At 41.9% G+C, this 15,269-nt stretch overlaps 1 protein-coding gene across 2 annotated transcripts in view; it reads left to right on the top strand.

Annotated features, from left to right (window-relative positions):
* Nucleotides 1–15,269, top strand: part of ADPRHL1 (ADP-ribosylhydrolase like 1) — a 46,496-nt gene that overhangs the window by 9,124 nt on the left and 22,103 nt on the right. For both annotated transcript variants that reach the window (XM_090021825.1, XM_090021835.1), the window contains exons 3-6: nt 961–1,086; nt 3,453–3,593; nt 7,397–7,524; nt 13,547–13,679. In XM_090021825.1, coding sequence (XP_089877951.1) covers nt 961–1,086; nt 3,453–3,593; nt 7,397–7,524; nt 13,547–13,679 — 528 coding nt within the window. The remainder of the gene's footprint in view (nt 1–960; nt 1,087–3,452; nt 3,594–7,396; nt 7,525–13,546; nt 13,680–15,269) is intronic.

The raw sequence follows: 15,269 nt of genomic DNA on the forward strand, positions 1-15,269 counted from the left end.
TTGTACTGAGAATAGTGTCGCTCCATCGTCTTTGGAACCAGGTTGATGAGGGCTGCTATTAAATCTTTTCTCTCAGTCCTCTTCACCAGACAAAATAAGCCCAGTTCCCTCAGCTTCTCCTCACAAGTCATGTACTTCAGCTCCCAATCCATTTTTGTTGCCCTCCATTGCGCATCCATCCTAAGTGCAGGACTTTGCACTTCTCCTTATTGAACCTAATTTGTCCAGTGGAGGGCAATGAAAATGATTAGGGGCTGCTGAGGGTGCATTCCATCCCATCTTCCATGTCATTGATGAAGATATTGACCAAAACCAGACCCAGGACCACTTGCGACCAGCTGCCAACTAGACATTGAGCCATTGATTACTACCCTTTGAGCCCAATGATGCAGGCAGTTCTCTATCCACCTTATTGTCCATTTATCCAACCCATATTCCCTTAATGCTAGCTCTTAGTTTTCACTTTTTTGACAATGGGCCCCCCGGTACCTTTTAAAGGCACTCCAAGGTGCTGAGAGGATCACTAACCTAGCTTATGCACTAAGGCAGGCATCCTAAAGAGAAACTAGGGTGTTATCATGTAATTAAAGACTATATGATCATGCATACAATGGGATTGAATTAAGTTTGTTCAGATCACTTGCATTCAGGGATTTCCCGAGTGCTGGAATTTGTAGCCTTAATTTTTTAAATGTAGGGTATTTTCTAAGGTAATAATGTATAAAAATTTTGTGAACTGTCTTGAAGTCCTGTTGAATAAAATACTGCACTGAAGTGTTCTATGTAGAGGCAAAAATCCATGTGCATGGCTGTTAGTCCTGAAGTATGTTTTGAATGATAGATTTCAGTCCCTTAAAGGTTATTTGAATTACTGTAATATGCTTGTTTCATGTGACATTCATTATATTTGTATACGATTAGTTCCTTTTTAAAAAGGCTGTAATTATGTTTTTAATGTAGGTTCTGGATTTGGAGCAGCTACAAAAGCCATGTGTCTAGGTATGAGATACTGGAAGCCTGAGAGGCTAGAAAGTCTTATTGAAGTGAGCATTGAATGTGGCCGAATGACTCATAACCATCCTACAGGTAACATCCACTGGAATGAAGTTGTCTGGAATGTAAAAGACTGATTTTTAGTTTAGAGAAGACTAGCACAGCTCCCAATAACTGTCTTGTCAAAATCTGCTGTATTTGCAGACTCCAGGGTCCTGGTTTGATACTTGCGTGCAGTGAGGTGTATGTTAGATACACATCCATGAAATCTCTAGCTATAGAATGGCTAGAAAACCACTTGAAATGCCTAAACAATTTGCTTGTTACTTTCATGATCAAATTTAACATTTGAATTTATCCAGATTTCACTGTTTTGGAGGTAATGATATCTTTATTTTTATGATTCTTGCCACAGTGATCATTTTCATATGGTTAGGAAGGGAAACAAATTGGTTGGTTGTCAGGATATTTCCAAATCTGTGTGGCTTGAAGAAATCAGACTTAGCTAAACCAAAACAAATGTAGCATTCTGAAAGATCAGCCGTTCTGTTTTGACATCCTTGAAAAAAAAAAACATATCCCCCCCAGCAGTAAGTGCCATCCTTGTTATTGTACATTGCCTCTCCCTGATAGCTCAAGGAAAGAACATAGTCATGTCATAGTTAGGGAGCTGAGACGCTTCAAAAATAATGAATGGCAAAAAAATTGTTGAGGAACAGTAAGTATTAAAGCCCTGATCCAACAAGTTGCTTAAGACACAGACAGAAGTGCAGGTCCCCAGTCTAACTTATATAGTGCTTCACAGAAAATGTGATGAATTAGACTGATCCCCCAAATAACATCTGTTGGGTTGGAAGGGTGAGGGTTCAAGCTCCAATATGGAGTTGATACAGTCAGAGACTGCATGTTGGCAGCCTCTTCCCAGAGCCCTCTTCCCCCTCCCCCCCCCTCGCTATCTTAGGATGGTAGGGCAGGAATGGAAAGGAGAAGGGACATGAGGGTAGCCTCGGGAGGCTCCCGTCCACGTGCCTCCACTCCAACAGAAGACTGGTAAAATACCACCCTGAGCTCCCCTCTCTCCCTTCTCCCTCCTCTCCCATCCTGAGCCAAACCTGGGGGCAGGGCTGAGCTGTAGCAGCTCGGCTGCCCGGGCAGACACAAGTTAATAAAGGCACTCTGCTTTGAAGTGCCTTCATCTGAATCTTCATACAATGAGGGTTAATTTGTCCTGCAGTCAGTGCCCTGCAGATGTGCTCTTCTGTTAGGGCACAGCTGCAGAACACTTTCAAGGGGCCAATTGCACAGCAAATGTAATTTCTGTCTGCACCTTTTAAGAGCAATGCTTGGCTTAGACTGTGAGCAGTGATATTGATTTGCATCCTTGAAGTTAAGCATAAACTGTAGTGCTTTGCTTAGTTAGGTATGTAAAATGACCGGACTGGTTTCAAAACCTTATAGTGAATTTTGTACTCAATATTTTTCCTGTATTTAAAAACTACCTCAAAAATCTCAAGCAGGTATAAGAAAACAAACAAATAAAGCTCTGACTCAACCAAACGATGAGTTTAACTTGAAAGAAAAATAAATTCTTGACCATAGTCAAATGTTAAGAGTTAGATGCAACCATGCAACAAAATTTACTTGCACAGTTATCTCCTTAAGGCAAATAAAACCCGAAGACTCCTGACCTGTTACATTTAAGATGCAAATAACAGGGTAATTCTGCCTTAAATAGCAATGAGGCCAAGTGTTCAAGTCAATTTAAGGCATGCCAATACAGTAAACAAGCCACAAACCTATTCCACATATTATATGCAACAATTTTGTGGCTCCTTAGTATCATGCTTTAAATTGAACATGTGGCTGATCATGAATCAGATCCCATTAAACTGAATGTCTGTCAGCAGTCAAGTAAAATAAAGCATGCATAACAGCAGTGTAGAATAGACTTCACTAGAAACAATGATACACCTAATATCTGCAAGTTGCATGAAGCCAGTTAAATCTTATCTAACTCTACTCCAGCTATGCAGTTGGTCCAATAAAATATATCACCCTGAGAAATCTTTGCTGTTTAAAATGTAATTGAACTGCTTTGTCCAGGTCAGTTATTTAATGCGACTTAAATGAAAAGATTTTCAGTATCACACAAAGCCATCATGTTTATTTACATAACTCACATAATTACATAAATTTCTGTCATATTATACCAAGGAAAACAGGAGCTCCCTCATGTGAAATAAGTTGTTACCCAGTAAGCACCACACAGCAGCCAAAAGTCTGACTGTGCCATGTGCCAGCCTGTAAATAGACAGATTAGGTAATATATATTTGTTAAACAATCCTAGAGCTATGACACACCTAGTAATAATTTCACTGGGGATAGGCCAAGGATGTCTTCATTAATACCATGGTAGAGATACAGGTGGTAATTATTAATGCCAATTTATTCACTTTAGGCTTTTTAGGGTCTCTGTGTACAGCCCTATTCATATCGTATGCAATTCAAGGAAAACCATTAGTACAGTGGGGAAGAGACATGATGAAGGTGGTTCCAATGGCAGAAGAATATTGCAAAAAGACCATTCGACACATGGCAGGTAACTAAAATGTTTTTTAAAAATCAACTATAACCATACCCAGTAAATTTCACTGCTCAGCTATCCTGCTTTTATTACTTCATAGTCTGTCCTGTGTCTGCATGTTGTCTTCCCACCTCATCTGTTTATCCTGTAAGCTGTTCAGACAGAATCTTATTTTTATATATTTGGGAAGTTGCCTGCCACACTGGTGGCAATATATAAAAAGTAGAAGTATAACAATAACCATAAGCTTTATAGAGTTCATTACAAAATAGGAAATATACTTGCAAGCATTTCAATTGTAAAATGCATGCTGCAGTTCAAGCTGTTTCAGCTGCCCTACATCAAATTATATAGGAAAACAAACTCGCATGATCACTATGATCAAAATCATAGCTATTCCTAATTTTCCAGTGGAAGTCCCTAACCCAGCTGAAGATGCATGCATTAGATAAATCATTAATTCACTCTTTGTCTGGATATTAAAATCTCGGTTGTTGCTATTCTGTTCACATATTTGGGAGGCATCCTAGTTATACTGCTGTATAAAGCAGTTGAATGAAATAGGACTGCTGAAAGAGATTATTTTACTTTACCTGAGTATATAATACCTTTGTGCTTAATAGCTGCCTACTGACTGTTTGCCTAGGATCATTGTATTTATATCAGTCCTATTCCAATGTGAACAAATTGGCATAACTAGGATGTATCTCTAAAAGTGAAGCAAAGAGGTTTTCCATCTTTTCTAAAGAGCTATGGGGGATGGTTATCAAGAATGATGAGACTCCATAGAAAACCCTGCTTGGACCATTCAAAAAACAAAAGGGTTATCTAAGTTATCTAATTGTTCCTCTGAACATGACAGAACAAATGGGAAGGCTTTCTGAAATGCACAGAATGCTTTTAGTGGAACCTGTTCTGCTTGGAGGTTATTATTATTCTTTAAGCTAGTACTAGGGACAGCAGGTGCGGGATTAGCATATATAGGTTTCTCTTTGACTTGCCTTTACAGAAGGGTCCTGTCACTCTATCCAGGGTGAACCCACCGCTGTGTAGAGATATGTGGGGCTCCTGAAGCATGCACTATGTAACTTTGGCATTGTGGAACCTAGTGCTATTTTGGATTCAAGGAAAGAATTTTCTGTATCGAGGTCAAGCCCTCTTGGCTGCTGAGATGTGCTGCAGAGGATTTCTACTGAATAGAGTCCTCCATTTTAGGAAAACCAATTCTTAGAATCTTTTTTTGGTTCAATTGCAAAGACAATGAGAAACATTTAGTTGCAAAGTCCAATTCATTAGCCCTTGCCCAGTATCAAATTGCAATTACTTCTGTGTGTAGTCCCACTGATCTCTATATGGATGCTTGCGTAGTGTCATTAAGTATTGAGCCCAAGTAAGGGTCAAGGAATGGCACCCAGAGGGGAAAGCTGCTTGGATAGTCTGGGTTTAATTTCTGGTTTGGCCACAGATCTCCCCTATGAGAGGACTATCACTTAAACCCTGAGTTTTTCCATCTGTAAAATGAAGTTAATAGTATTTATCTAACTTACAGGGCTCCTACAGGGTTCATTAATGCTTTTGAGTTGAGACATTAGGATGGTACTGTTATGAGCGCAACAGAAAAGCAAGAAGGCATCTTTAAAAATACCAGACTTTTTTGAGTTTTAAAATCATCAGGTCATTTAGTAAGTTGTGTGTTTATTTAAGCCTGTACTGCTTTTTCTGTAATGTACTTTTTGTTAAAATACTCATCTGAGCTTTATGGCTAGGAATACATTTTAACCTTCGCTTTTTCAAACATAAATGAATATCTCATCAAGACGCTACTTGGGCTTTCTATACTATGATAGAAGTAACTTAAGGTGTGCTAAGCAAGATACTAGCCATGTTTTTAAGGACTGACAAAGTCAGCAAATGCCATTTCTCTCAGTCTCAAGTAAGGGCCTGGAGTAGCTGAACAGTTACTCAGTTTTTTCCCTCTAGCAGCAGTCCTGGGTTTGGGGCAAGGAAACATTATGGGGAAATCAAATCTTTCCTGCCCCACCAATCTGGAAGCTACTTCAGCATAAGGATTGCAGTAGACTCTGGTAGAAGTGTGTTCCTGTTCTTTCTGCTGGGTTGTGGGAGCTTGGGAAGCAACCACCATGTACCAGATAACAGCATATATAAACCACTGTTATTCTTTAAAAGGAGGTGAAGCGTTTTAAGGATATTAATTCATTATGAGGAACTCTGCAAGAGAATAGAAAATCAAATTGTTTCATTTAGAAAAGTAACTGTTACACATGCATGGTCCCTTGTTTTCTATCTGGCTCTGAGGCGTTGATAGGGAAGTCATTGAAGTAGAAGTCAGACTTTGTGTGTACTTAATTTGGAGCAGTAGTGCTGCTCCACACACTTGAACAAGAACTATACTACTGAATTGCCCATGTTCAAATGATCATGTCCCTCTTGCTGCTCTGTAAATATTTCACCCTGTCAAGATTTGCCTCTTGTCAAAGTCATTAGTGGCTCTTAGTCTCTCTTTCTATGGCACACTTACTTACTTTTGGAGGCCTTGTGGAGGGGTATGTAGTCAAGATCCTAGTTTGCAATTGTGTAGTGGTTTGAAGTGTTGATTCTGGGGATTCTTCAGTAAATGATTGCCTGAAAATTCAAGGAACTGGAGTTGATGGCCCATAAGAGCCATTCCAGTCCTAGTACCTATGCCATTGAACTTGGTGCTTATATGTTATTGGATGCTGGAAGCCTGCTTTGCAGTTTCTGGTGAGTGAGAGGGGCTGGCTGGATGTTTTCCTAGACTCTTTTGGATTTGACATCTGTTTTATAGTTACCTGCAATTGCAAGGGATTGGGATTGATGACCCAAGCAATCTTGGTTCTAGGTACCTTTAATTGCTTTATTGAATTGGTTTGGACTTAAACATTTGTGTAAAGGTTAACTTAAGGGGAATTGTTAAAGTAAGCACATGAAAATTTTATATGATTAGGGACTCATGGTGCTTAAAGTGACATGAAAACAGAAAAAGGGTTGGGTATATATAAAGAAAGCCTAAAAGGTTTTCTTCCTGTTTATATATAGAATTCAATATACAACTGTGGAAAGTTCTGGTTTTCTCACTTAGTTATTTCTTAGAGGAAAAGCTAGTAGACTCATGAGAAATCATAACTGTAAAATCTGAGGAATAGATAGGATACAATTCATATTCAGGATGCTTTAACTTAATGCTTTCTAATTGGTATTCTCAAAATTTGTTTAACTCAAACAATGGGGGAAAAGGTCTTTAGTCCACTTCTCTGTGATATCCATTAAGTCTTCTGGTAAAACCAGGAAAGGTAAGACTTGAAGTTCCTCATATTTCTAAAGTAAATGGGAAAGAACAGTATGATTTAAAGGCAAAACCAGAAAAAAACCTAAGCCTTTTTACACCCCTTTTATCCATAATATAGGGACAAAAAGTTGGCATACCTGTTGTTCTAATCATTAGTTTACTTTTTCACTAAGCATTCTTATTCTTGTATCATGCTATTTATTTTCAGTTGTAGGAAATTATTATGGTAACACTAGTTCTTAGTTTTTAATGGCCTCCCCTCCTTTTTTTCTTTTTCATGTTTCCAACCTGTTAGTACTCGTGTAATAAACCAAATACTCAGTTTTGATCCTTTTTTAAAAAATACATCACTTGTATTGTGTGAACTGTTAAAGTTACATCTCTGTAAAAATAACTAGATCAACACTGTTCTGTTTTCTTTACACATTAAGTGCACCTGAGACTCTGGTCAAGGTGGACTATTACTTTATTAATTTGCTTTTATCTTCAGAATATCAGGAGCACTGGTTTTACTTTGAAGCCAAATGGCAGTTTTATTTGGAGGAAAGAGAAATCAATGAAGAAAATCAGAATAAACCAAGCTTTCCTGATAATTATGATGCAGAAGAGAGAGAAAAGGTAAAAAAATAAATAAATTGCAAATGTAAATTTAAAACGTTCTCAGGTAAAGTCTTTACTAATAGAAACATTTCCAGCAATCTGAAATTACTTATAAATGCAGATGCTTCCTGAGTGATTCTTGTGTCTTTGCCAAGAAAAAAAACGTTCCACTGTTGTTTAACCTGTAGGGTAACATAAATGGTTGCAATGTGAACATGTGGAAAAAGATGCATGGAGGAATGCAGTAGGTGAAAATATCATGCTAGCCAGGTATTTTAACGTCCAGGAAATGTGCAATATTGAGAACCAAATTGTAATGAGAAATAGCTATTAAAGATGGAAAAGACATAGAAATTACAGTTTTAAAAGGTGCCTGATCGTCGCTAAATTAGGTTGCCCTTAGAAAATTGCCATGTGGACTAGGTACAGGCTTTCAAAAAGCTCGAGGCAGAATCAATCTAAGTTAACACAGTTTTTTGTAAGCAGCATAGTTTAGAGCGGTAGTGAACAGAGCACACGTTTGCCCTTGGGTGGAGTGTGTGGAAATCTTAGACTGGATTCTGCCATTTTTAAATCAGTCTGTGTGCTGAATTTCTGTTCTGTTACGGGTGTGGACTAGTTTCCAATCACTTATACTGATATAAGTGTAATGTCTGTACCTGGCATTTTAGTCCACTTGTTGGACCACTTTCTTGTTCCCTTCACTGATTCTTCTCCAGTAGTATTTTACTACTTTCCATGAGAACCTATTTCATAGTCTTTTTTATTTCTCTTTAAACCTGCTACTTCTAGCTAGATCTCCTTGAACCAAGCTAAGAAATGCCTCTCCTTCCTTGGTGTTTACAACTTTCCAATATTTGCAGACACTTCTCATGTTCCCCATTTAGCAGCCAAGCAATAAATATGCAGTTCTTGTCACCTTTCCCCATAAATCAATCCTCCCAGACTATTCTGAGAAGTAACTGTGTAAACTTTCTAGGGGCTCAAATACATGGTGAATGATGCCAGTAAAAGATGGATTGATGATGAATAATAAAAAAACACCTGTGTTCTGTGCACACACAGAGAAAGGTTGCATTCAGTCATATTTTCTTATTTTAGTGCCAGTAAGGTTTTTACTAGTTTTTGCTCCTGCCAGTATTATAGAGTCAACACAGCTATTATATGAGAGACTGGCGGCGAATAATATTCTTCCTCACTTATTACCAAGAAAATAGTTGACAGGATTCAAATTACAAGGACAAATTCTGCCTTCACTTACACCTGTGTAACTACGTTAGCCCTACAGAGCCTTTGATAATCATGCACCTAAAGAAAGATCCTTCCTTAACTCTGAGTCCAGGCTTGTCAGCAGGACTGATGGAAAATTTCCATTTTTCCTGGTAAATTGAGTATATTTAATCTTGAGTAATGGATAGAAAATGCATGTAGAAACTGTGTAATTTCTTTTCAAAATAAAATTGCATTTGATTCTTTCCTGCACGCCTTTCAGTGTGCCAGTTGTGTATTGAACTACAGTGGTGTATCCTTCTTTAGCAGAGGTCAGCAATCTATGGTCCTGGGGCTGGATTGGACCATAAAAAGATTGGATCCATTCCAGAGTGGTCTAATATGGCCCAGGTCATACAGAGGATTGGGTAGCATGGAGCTACATTGAGCCACCAGTCCCATCCACAGCAGCCTCCTGCTGTTCTCTCCTGCCTGTGCTTACCTTGCTGCAGAGGGTCTAGGTATTGGCAGCGAAGGTGAGAAGGCAGCTTGAGGTCTCCAGGATCAGTGGATAGTTGTAGCCAGTGACAGGGAGCTAGATTGTAAGCTTTGGCCTAGGCCGGGAAAATGTTGCCAACTCCTGTTTTATGGTGCACCAATAAAGAGGAATGTGCAAGGCCAGAATGTCACACTAAAAATCTGGGTGCATTTTTTTTTATATGGAAAATCCCCATGTGAATGTGCACACACTAACTCCACAAGCTTTGTATATTAGGCCCATACAGCTCAATGAATTTCTTTAAATAGTTTGCATAGACCCTTTTTATTCATAAAAATAAATATGCTTCAGTTCAGTAAGAAACAAAGAGTTCATGTTAGATAAAGGGCTATTTTTTAAATCTTCAAACCACTCAGAACCTTGGGGAGTAATGCAAGGGAATTAACCCTCTCTGGCTGTGTCCACATGTGCATGGTCATTTGGTTCCCTGGGGACAACTAGCAGCAGCACACCTTGTGCCACTTGCCCTCTGGGCAGTGGCTGATTTAAGATTTACTGGGGCCCTTGGCAAGCAGAAAATTGGAGGCCCCACACACCCAAGTGGGGACACCAGCAGGGGGAGGGGCCCCTTCCCCTCCTGGTGCTGCTGCTGCCAAGGGCAAGGTGGGCCTTCATGTCCCATGGGGGAGGCTGGGAGGACCCAGCTGGACTGGGTGGCACACTACTGCCTCTTCCCACAGCTCTCTCCGCACCCCGCCCCCATGACTGGAACAGAGTGAAGCCGAATGGGGTGAGGGTGGATATGGGCTGTCTGCTGTGGGCTTGGGGCTCTCTGCCCTGCTGCCTTCACCTTGGGGGCCCCACACTGGCTGTATGTCCCCTGCCCACCTGGCAATGGGAAGCATAATTCATCACCCACATTGCTGCAGGGGATGGGCAGAGGGTGTGTGGCCAGCGGGGCCCCTGGGTCGGTGCACACAGTGGCGGGGAGCTGGCCCCTTTCTCATTTCCACTCTCCCCACCCCCCCTGTGGTTGCTGGATGAGCTGCCCATGGCTCTATCCTGCTCCCTGACCTGGCCCTGGGTCCAAGGCACCACCCTGGCTGGGCACTGCCTCCAGCCCCTGTCCCACTCCCTCCCTAGCTCTGGGGCCTGAGGGCCTCAATCTGTCCCTGATACATCCCTTCCCTCCCCCACACCTCTTCCCCTCCATAGATCTACCTACAGGGAGCTGCTCTCCATGCTGTCCATGAATGTGCATGTGGGCCCCCATGCCCCTGCATCCTGCTTCTGGCAGCCTCAAGCAGGACCTCTTGCAGACTGGAATGCTGCCTGCCTGCAAGGGGAAACCCACCATTTCCTGAGGGAACTCAAGCATCCAGGGGCCCCTGGGCCTTGGTCCCATGGGCCCATGTATTAATCTGCCTATACCTCTGGTGTACAGCAAGTTGCCCCAGGTGGGGTAGGGGAGGTTGGGGCCAGCACAGAGTTGGCTCCAGCAGCCTTACCTGGGGTTCTGGGGCCTCCCAGGGCTGCAGCGGTGGCAATCCTGCCACACGGAGCCTAGCTAGCAGCAGTAGTGTGGCTCCAGCCAACTAGGCTCTGGTTTTGAGTGGGGCAGTGTGCTACTTCACTTTTTTTTTTACCCCCCCCATGGTTGTTTTTTTACACCTGAATATCCAGGGGTCAAAAAAAAGACCCCCATGCTGCTCCCTTGCAGCGTGGAAAACAACTGAATGTGTGGTATGTGGCCATACCACACAGCCATGCTCATCTGGATATGACCTCTGAGGGCATAGATAAATAGGCAGTGGGTATATATAAGACAAGTTACTTTACATTTAAGTTTGGGTGTTAAAAAGAGTGTTACATAAACTGTACAACTGGAAAGAAGGGGAAGTTCCCTCTTGCTCTGCGGCTTGGCTCTTGGAGCACTCCTCTCAGGTTGTCAAGATTCCACGGCTGGACACGTTACATGATGAAGATTCAAAACGTGGGAGAGCAAACAATTATTCATGCAAGGAACTTAGGATGCATCCCTGTAGCGTGAATTATTTTCTATTGCTTCAATTCCATAATTATCTGTTCCCAATCTAATAATTTTCAACAGTGAAAGTGAAGAGCCACTAAATTTGTGTAGAGCATTTAGGTACCTTCAAAACTCAAATGAGTGACACCTGAGATGTCTGCAACTTGCAACCAGCATAGCACTTCTGTGAATAGTCCTTTTGCTTCCAGTGGGACTATACATGTGAGTTAGTACTACTCCACAGGAATCGGCTAAAGCCTTAAATATCTGCACACCTGAACAGAAGCCTTACATTCTGGTGTGATAGGATCATACCAGCAGATGGATGCTGCTTATTGCTTACAAACATACAAACAAAGAGGAAGTGAAACTGCATTCCTGCCTCAGATACTGTCATCTCTAGCATAGAAGTTTGTGTAGCAGGGAGGGGTATAGAATATAAATTTATGAAGCTGAAATGAAAACGAAAGCAAGAGGAGGTTTTCTGTGCGCCACAGAACCTAACGGTCAAATTTAGCTCTGGAAAAATTCAAGTTACCATCTTGTAATCTAAGGCAAAATACAGGCTTGCAGGCTATCTGGTAAGTCAAATGCTTATTATACTGTATAAGAGGAGCAGGTGGATTTTGTTACACTTGGGAATTATGGACAGGCAAAACTTGAGTCCTGCATGGCCCATTCTGAGAGCCCAGGTCTTTTTGTTGCTGAAAAGGAAATCTGCCTCTTGCACTCAGAAATAATTTTCATTCTCATGCTGACCAGTGTTTATAGGAGCAGGGGCAGAGAAGGGTCAGAAAGAAAACTTAAAATGTTCAAAAACTGACCCATTTTAAAAAATGTATTGATGAAGTCCAGTTTTGGGCTCCACAATTCAAAAAGGATGTGGAGAAGCTTGAGAGAGTCCAGAGGAGAGCCACGCGCATGATCAGAGGTCAGGAAAACAGATCTTACAATGACAGGCTGAGAGCCATGGGACTCTTTAGCCTGGAAAAGCACAGGCTCAGGGGTAATCTGATGGCCCCCTATAAGTTTATCAGGGGTGACCACCAGGATCTGGGGGAACGTTTGTTCACCAGAGCGCCCCAAGGGATGACGAGGTCGAACGGTCACAAACTCCTGCAAGACCGTTTCAGGCTGGACATAAGGAAGAATTTCTTTACTGTCCAAGCCCCCAAGGTCTGGAACAGTCTGCCAGCAGAGGTGGTTCAAGCACCTACATTGAACACCTTCAAGAGTAAATTGGATGCTTATCTTGCTGGGATCCTATGACCCCAGCTGACTTCCTGCCCTTTGGGCAGGGGGCTGGACTCGATGATCTCCCGAGGTCCCTTCCAGCCCTAATGTCTATGAAATCTATGAAAAAAGTGGAGAAAGTCCCATTTAAAACTGGATTGGATTAAACTGAGAATATGTGACTGGGTGAAGAAACAACAATTTCTCAGTGGCACAGAAAAGGGCAAGACAACCTCTTAAGTCTCTTCCACTTCCAATTTCCAAGACAGTATGAACTTTCAAGATATAAAATTAGACTCTAATGTGATCCTCTTCTTGAAATCTGTCAGTCAAATTGGGTCAAGAATTTAGCCTGTAAAGTATTTGCAAGTGCTTTCTGTTTCTTCCTGTCCAAAAGTGTGGCAAATCACTGCTGTTGTCACAGATGGCTTTGTCCATCACTGAGGGAAGTGTTCCTTCTGAAAGCAAGCATCCCATGGAGGAACAGAGAGTTTGGCAGTTATATAAGGCTGTGAAAAATAATATATGCAAAACTTCATGTTGCAGTTGTATTTTGTATATGGGAAGGTAAGAGGGACCCCTCCAATATGTCAAGTAAAATAACGAGGTAGGAACTTCCTCTGAAAGGTGGGATTGGATCCATCTTCTAGGGGCCTGTGTCAGTGGTGTAATGAGTAGGGATTTTGCCCTGGGCAAACCCTGCAGGAGAATGGGAGTGGGGTGGGGAGCGCAGTGCTGAGAGCTGAGGATGGCGTGCAGGGGGAGAACGAAAGTCTTGCCCAAAACAGTCCCTGATGGTTGCTGCTGCATGTTTTGCCTGCCCCAGCTCTCTTTCTTAAAGCAGCAGTGGTTTGATGTTTATGCCCTGACTGCTGCTGCAAGAGCAACTCTGCGGGGCTGCTTCTGCTGCTGGGGGGCAATTTTGACACCCCTCCTCCTAAGTCGGCATCTGGGGCTTTGTGCCCCTCTCACCCACCCCTAGTTATGCCGTTGGCCTGTGTTTCCCAGCAGAAGAACTACTGAACAGCTGCTTAGAACTCAAACAACTGACGCTGTAGTTATTCCTTCAGACTTACAGGAGGTGGAGTTCAGAAGGCCGAGGTGGAAGAAGAGGGCATGATGCTCCCATGATTGCGTATGATGCTATTTTAGGATGTGGAGGTGACTGGACAGAACTTTGCAACCGTGCCATGTTCCACGGTGGTGAGTGTTCCTTTATAACATCACATATTTGAATCCCTCAGGGTTTAAAGGGCAAAATTATCATTGCTGCAAGAAATGTGAAGTTTAAACGAGACATGTTTGTCTTGTTGGAAGAAATACCTCAACAGGAAATCTGAGAAAATGAAACCTACGGTTGTGTATTATTACTATCATAGCAGCTTTACATCATTATTATTACTATTGTAACAGCACCTGTCATTTAAGGTTCTGAAAGTGCTGTGCAAATATTAAGCTTCACAGCCTACCTTTGACATGCATCAAGGATGTCTTGGTACGAGTTTTGCTTCATCCATCTCTAGGATAGCAATTATTTGACCACACAAGGGGTCTGGGCAGGGAAAGAAAAAGTTTATTGTGTCCAGTAAAAACAGCAGGAAGGATTCAGGTAAGCTGAATTTACCTGAGTTGGGATTTGGCTAGGACAAGGTGGGTAAAATACGGCCCATGGCTGCATCCAGCCTGCCAGGCAGTTTTATCCGGTTCTCAGGTACCCACCAATTAACTGTACCCTACCCAGCCCACATGCTTCACTCCCACCCTTGTGCATGGGAGGGCCCCAACCCTGGCCAGCACACCCAGCTAGGATGTAAGTTTGGCATCCTTAGTCTTGAGAAAAATGCCACCTGCTCTTTAAGGTGCTCGAATGGTTCATGTGTCTGGTTTGCAAAAGACAGCTCCTCCAGCAGCACTTTGCCCCCTAGTTCTGTGCACAGCTTTTAGGTCAGTATTGGCTCAAAGGGAAGTGGGGCCACCATCTGAACCACCAGCTCCACTGAGACATCCAATGGATACTGGGCTTGTGATGCCATTGTAGCTCAAACCTGGCTAGCTGGTGAGAGCTCACAAGATCTGACCCCAAGCTGTCATAGATAGTTTCAGTGTCTGAGTGTGTGTATTATTGCAATTACCTGTTTTAAATTGCTAACCATTCCCTAATGTGTTAGAGTAAGATACATTCTGCCTCCCAAAGATTTTGCACCATAAACAGATGTTTCTGGAGTTGCTCTTCCTATCTAATAATGAGGTAACAATGATGATGTGTTGCACGTCAAGGGCTCTTTAAATTAAGGGAGATATTTCTGAGCATATGTTTTCTTCCTTAAAGGAAAAGAGCAATAAGTCAGTGCTTATTGTGTTGTGGTGACCCTGCTACCTCCCTCCCAGCGGCAATTAAGCTCAATCAGCTGTGCCACTCACATGGGTGTTTGAGGAATTTTTCTGTATGGTTCCACATGTATCTTTCCAAACATTACCAAATATATTGCTTTAATTTATTTCAATTACTTTTTTGTAATGAAGAAGACATTGCTCTTTACCTTTCAAAACCATTTTTTTTTAATTTAACTGGGTAGTTTGTAATGTAGGGGGCAGTAGCTTGACGCCCTGCTAAGAAACCCTTCAAATTTATGGGTTGCCATCTTAGCAATAGGAAAGCATGGTCGCTTGCTGCAATGAGTCTTATTCTCTTATCCATTTAGCAAATTGATTTTTTTTTTTTTGCCCTGCCACTCTGAAGCTAATGGCACACCCATTTCCTTGTTTGCAAATCAACACAATCCGGAATGCCAG

Source organism: Crocodylus siamensis, chromosome 1, assembly GCF_052110815.1.
Source record: "Crocodylus siamensis isolate JL-2025a chromosome 1, ASM5211081v1, whole genome shotgun sequence".
Lineage (NCBI taxonomy): Eukaryota > Metazoa > Chordata > Crocodylia > Crocodylidae > Crocodylus > Crocodylus siamensis.